This window comes from Populus alba, chromosome 2, assembly GCF_005239225.2.
Source record: "Populus alba chromosome 2, ASM523922v2, whole genome shotgun sequence".
Taxonomy (NCBI): Eukaryota; Viridiplantae; Streptophyta; class Magnoliopsida; order Malpighiales; family Salicaceae; genus Populus; species Populus alba.
In genome coordinates this window covers 4,660,928-4,666,927 of record NC_133285.1, presented here as the reverse complement: position 1 = coordinate 4,666,927, position 6,000 = coordinate 4,660,928, and the positions used below count along the sequence as shown (strand labels likewise).

Sequence of the window (6,000 nt, the reverse complement as noted above, 5' to 3'; positions counted from 1 at the left end):
ACCTTGGATGTGGAATTCTCTACGGGTATTATTAGTTTTAATTCTTTCTTTTTTGGGCTATAAGCACCTGCAAGTACCCGGAGAAAGAAACACAGCTGCCTGAAAAATATTTCTCGAAGACTAGAAAAAGAAACGAGCGGATAAAGGATAACTGCTGAATAGCATGGGTCTCCAGATGCATTGTGAAGCTCTGATCAAATAATGAAGAAGATGGGCAAAATACCAACTCAGTTACTCATAATGTGACTTGCATACAGTACTTAGAAATCCCAACTGAGTCCATTCACAAGGATAAATTAATAGCCCTCTAAAACACCGAGTAACAAATCAATACGGGTAACAATCTTAATAGATAATAATAGAATAATAAACCACGCAAATATTTAGTCAACTAGACACTTCAGAGTAACTCAAAGTGAAACTCTAATTATCAAAGTCCTGGTATGACCTGAGAAGCTCAGTGCAGCCAGACATGGGCTGTGCAGCCATGAAACCCATAGCATTGGCATAGCGAGTGGTTGATACAAGACCATTGTAACTGGTCAAGATAACACGGGCACGGTCACGGCCTGCAGATGGTGAGCTGCAGTCCTTGCGGGGGCTGCTAACTAGCATGGCATCACAGACTTGATCCTTGTGGTCCTCATCAACAGTGATGGTGTATGTTCCAGTTGAGTCTGTTGTGCCTTCCTTGCTATAGACAAGATCTTGTGTCTTCCTGTCCCTGCATTCCACCTTAACCTTGGAACCTATAAGAAACAGAAAAGCACAACATCATATAATGATCCTTAGACATTCAACATAATTCTAACAATGCAACCTTTATATAAACAGTGTGCAAGATACACGAATGATTGGATAGCCAAAGATCTCGGAATTGTTGTTTTCGGTCTCATTGGTTGGTGATTATACCACAACCACTTTAACAAGAAGCAAACATTTTTGAAGATGAACTATTTATTTTATTTTATTTTACCATGTCCACTACAGTTGATAGGTTTTGTGATCTCCAAAATAAAAAATCATTAATCAAACAGATAAAACCCGATCACACTTCCCTTGCAACTAGAATACACTGGTTCTGGGTGAGCATTTTAGCCAGCAAAAGTTCAAGTTCAAGTTTTTGTTTTGAACAGATCTAATATTAAACAGCCGTCAAGCACTAACCAGCAAGTAAATCTAAACATTTCTGACACAGATGGTCTGTTTCCTGAAGAAAGAGTATAAATCAACTACAAACACAACCATCCTTTTTTAAAATGGAGTAAGATCTAGAAATCTACAACTGAACTGGTATGAAACGAGAGACCGTAGTCATACCTGCAATGTAAGTGGTTTTGGGGGTTTCAAAACCAGCAAGGCAAGTGTCACAGTACACGCGTCCTTGAACACTAAATGGGTTTCTTCCGGGGCGAGCAGCACTTACAAGGGCCGGTAGCACACAGAGAGCAAGCAGCAAGAATACGCGAGCCATTTTGTTAGAGATCTTGAGAGAGAGAGAGAGAGATTGAGATGGAAAAGCAAATGCGTTGAGTAGAGAAGATAAAGCGCTATAAAAAAAACCAAAAGGAAGGAGTAGGAGGTTGGAAAGCGGGTGAAGTAAGAGGGAAGTGTGTAATTACCGAAAGCAATTGCGGTGATCACGCTTTGAGAAATATGTGGGTGCAGCAACGCGTTCTTCAGTAGAGCATGTTCTATGGTATTTTCGTCATTTTAAGAGGTGGCATTGTCTTTCGTGGCATCTTCCCATTGGATAGATAACTGAGATGCGCAGGGAGTGGGCTGGGAAGTGGCGTAGTGATTAAAGTATAGCTGGAAATGTCTGTCGGCGCTCACATGGGGGAAGAGAGAGAGAGAGAGAGAGAGAGAGAGATGGTTGTCCAAGGAGGGAAGTAAAGGGTGGATCACTCACTGTATTCCAGCCCATCGCACATGTCTTTGCTTATTCACATTCACATGTGAGTCGTGACCCAGTTTAATTATGGGCTCTGTTCGGTGAATTAAGAAGCTCCCTTCGTCACCACTTTCCTTTCCAGGATGATACGACGACACTGCTTTAAAATCTTGATTCGGTTTGTCACCGAATCATTCGAGTTCTAATCCGAAACAGCTCCTAGTTCATGATGTGATCGGAGTTTTAAACTCCTTTGAAGTTATTACGTTTCAAATATTTTCATATCAAGATCTAAACCACACTCTAATCTGCTTTCCTTTTCTTTCTGGTGGTACAAGACTTAGCATAACGCTACTGTATATTTGGATCTTGTGGTTGAATCATACATGACAGTGTCTGCTTTTTTCTCTAATCGTGGAGTTGACAAAAGTTATAAATTTCTGCTGTTATTTTCTTCCGAGTAAGATTACAGGTCAAACAGGCCTGGCCATTGTCAACAGGAGGCATCCAAACTAGGCCGCAAGTCAAGGCTGGCAGTCCACGGTAGTTCCGAGTAATTGCAATATTAGCATCTGTTTAATATCAAATTCTATATATCATGTGAAAATTAGTATAACGAAAACCCAAGTGCTCTACACTCAATTTAATCAGAAAATCCTCCAATCTAAATATAACGATCAGATTGGTATAAAGCATAGTTAGAGGCTTATGTTATCAGCTGGTACAGTCTGTATAATAATCAGTTTAATCACTTTTCAAAAGTCGTTTTTGTTCAAGTACAGGCCGAACTCAACTATTTGCCTTCTCCCGTGGGAAAGATTAAATGTTAAGAGAATTGTAAACGGATTCCATTCAACCGTTGATTGGGCAGTCAACTAGAAATCAGTTGGTAAGAAATATCTCAAATAAAATAAATAAAAATTAAATTTGAATAATAAAAAAAAATGAGAAAGAATGAAATTAAAAAGAAATTTTAATAAATAATAATAATAATAATAATTGATTAAATATATATAAAATAAAAACACATTGAAGGACTATTTTGAAAGTTTAAATGGTTAAACGTGGAATTAAGAATGAAAAAAAAGAGAGAGAGCATTGGCGCCAAATTGAATACCAAAAAGCCACACACTCCACTATAGAGAGGAAGAGGTCACCAAGATGATTTCAATTACACTGCGGCAACATCTTTAGCCGCTGAAACGCACCACTTGAGAACAAATCCGGTAGTGATTAGGAATACGGTTGAAATTGTATTTTTTAAAAAATTTTTTTTTTTTTTTAAATTTAATATGGTTTATATTTTTTAAATCGTTTTGATTTGTTGATATTAAAAATAAATTTTAAAAAATAAAAAAAATCATTGACATGCATTTCAGCACGAAAAATTATTTGAAAAGCAACCGTTACCACATTACCAAACACTTCGAAATAGAGGACTTGATGGCATGTTGCACTCACGCGCTAATAACTTTTCATTTTTTAATTGTATTTTATATTTATTAAAATAATAAATTGTCTCTAATTCAATCAACTTGATAATAACAAAATATCATGATGAAAATATAAAAAAGCCTTTGCATGTTAGTTAAAGAATTTCTGCTTTTAAAGATAATGTGGTTGTTTTATAGTTTTTTTTAAAAATAAAATATATATAAAAAAGGATCATAGGCACCAATTAAATAAATTATGCTATTAAAAATAATTTAGTTATTATAACATCCTTAAAAATTTTAAAAAACCAATTTGCACTCAACATCAATTTAAAAATAATTATTTGAACTTGAAAAAAACTGTACTACTTTCAATAAGTAATCAATTGATATTTTTCAAAATAAAATAAAATAATAATTATATTATTATGAATAATGATTTGTATCTACCAATACAATAAATCTACAACGCTTGTTTGTAACATGCGAGTTAAAACAGACAAGAGAACGAATGAAAAGTGGCGATATACGCAGCAAGGCAGCTGCTGGCCATACATGTCGTAGCTCTATCATCGTGTCTTTCATAAAGAAGAGTAAATCCCAGCTTTAAAGTAAAAAGCAGCTGATCTTGGTGGTTGGCCTGTTACTGAAGACTGGACTAAACCTTCTCTTTTTTTATGGCATCGCCAACCGGTTGGTGCATGCATGATTATAAATAGAGAAAATTACCTTTAGTTTGATCTAACCTATAATTGTTCATTATAATTATGCTTTATATTTTAAATTTTACACACTTGCTAACATTTAATATTATTTTTATAATTCATCGGAATGCTGTGGCGTGGCTAGAATTGTTTATGTTATCGATCCTGGAGTTGCCTGGAAGAATGTGTATGATCTAAAGCAAGGGCTTGATTCCCTAGTTATAAAGCCAATTTCACAGGCATCTGACAAGCAACGAGCTTGCAAAGAAGACCAGCCATGGAGATTAATGACATATTGTCCTTTGATTTTATGGTCTTTCTTTTATGGAAAAGTCTCTTCTCTCACAGTATACTGGGCTTCAATTAAGCACGTTTTGGTTGTATCTTGATGATAATTCGGGGGGTTTTGCTTTAAAGGTCAAGAAAGAAAACCCAAACGCAGAGTCCAAAGATATCTTGTGGTTCATCCTATACTTTAATAAACTGCTTTTCAAACTTTTTTTATTCTTTAAAAATATTAAACTGATGTTTTTTTAAAAATAAACAGTACGGGTCGTGATTAATAATTCTATCACATTACAGAAACACACTTCAGGGCAAGGAAAACTATAATGGATAATTGCAATTTAGACAAAATTACGAGATTCTAAATGTAATTTCCCCTATTTGCTCTGTCACTTTTTTGTCACTCTACTTGGTTGATGATCATCGCAGATCATGATTTTCATTTTTTGTCAACTTCTCTAGGACGGACCTGGACTGCAGTAGATATAAAGTGTAATCCAAGCTTGTTGTTTGTCATTGAAGTTACGGAGGGTCAATGCAACGAATTTCAAGCTCAGGCTCTTGAACAAACTATTCATGGGCTTGGACGACTGACATCTGGAAGATATGAAAAACTTAAGATTGTGAGAAACTCGAACGACTCCAATCGTGTTAGAATCAAAGCATCCAATGGATTCTTCTTGCAGGTGACTTACCTTTTCTCCCTCTATTCATAACTACGAGTCTGCAAATCATTATATTTGGTCGGGCTTAAGACAAGCAACTATGATTAATTTGTAGGGCATGTAAATAAGTAGAAGCAAATACAGTATTTTGTAACCATCTTAAGCATAGGCTATATTGTCAACTGCTGGCAAAAACAGAGGAGCTGGTAAGACCTGATAATGCAAGTGACAGCAAATGGGGAGACGATGTATATATTAAGATTAATTTCGAAATGAATTTATTAAGATTTTCATCACTACTCGAAATTCTATATCTGCCATCTAAAATAATGTAAAGATTGTTTCAGTAATCTATATCTGTTTCTTAAAACCGAAGGCATTGTAGAAAAGGATATCCCACTTCACTTTCGCGTGCCCTGGACGAGTTGACTCTGAATCTTTTAATTATTTTTTTTGCTGTTGAATCCTTCATATATGGATCAGATCCAAGCGTGGACTTAGTATAGCAAATTTATGTTTTTAAAGAGCCTAGAAGATTTAGTTAAGCTGAATTTTACCTCTTAGAACTTCCCATTAGTGTCCAACATTTACTCGGATAACGACTGCATGTGATGTGAAGATGTACTAATTAAAGCCGTTCACGTAGAAAATAATCCATGTACTAACTGATGATGTCCATAACAGGATCACAGGAGACCATTCATTGTTGAAGATGACTTGCCACTAAAATCATGCAATTCGTTGCCACTAAAATCAGAAACAGCCAGCCAGCCACAGCCAAGAAATTATTACTTTTACAGTTCATGGGTCATGTTCTTATGATTTACTGGGCTGCTATTTAAGGCCACTGCTGTTCCAGTTGGTCTTCATTAGGTTTGGTAACTGGTACATGAAACTCGAATTCTAGTCACCAACTTCATAAATAGCCATCTAACATAGTAACCTGAATTTTCTAGAGAACGGGAGTTAATAACCTTAAAACTCTAAAACAATTCTAACATGAGACATTAGATCTTGAC

The 6,000-nt window shown here is 35.7% G+C and overlaps 1 protein-coding gene across 1 annotated transcript; it reads right to left on the bottom strand.

The window, feature by feature from the left end:
• Positions 1–211: 211 nt before the first annotated feature.
• LOC118049154 (pollen-specific protein C13) lies at positions 212–1,580 on the bottom strand. The gene is made up of 2 exons (XM_035059068.2): positions 1,321–1,580; positions 212–749 (listed from the first exon to the last, which is right to left on the bottom strand). Exons 1-2 carry the CDS (start codon positions 1,472–1,474, stop codon positions 424–426), a joined length of 480 nt encoding a protein of 159 aa, XP_034914959.1. The 5' UTR covers positions 1,475–1,580; the 3' UTR covers positions 212–423.
• Positions 1,581–6,000: the final 4,420 nt, after the last annotated feature.

What these genes read in the sequence shown, in the direction of transcription:
- LOC118049154 (XM_035059068.2), bottom strand. Translation starts at nt 1,474, where the DNA reads ATGGCTCGCGTATTCTTGCTGCTTGCTCTCTGTGTGCTACCGGCCCTT. An exon ending in CAAAACCACTTACATTGCAG is followed by an intron (nt 750 to 1,320) that starts GTATGACTACGG and finishes TGTTTCTTATAG; the next exon opens with GTTCCAAGGTTAAGGTGGAA.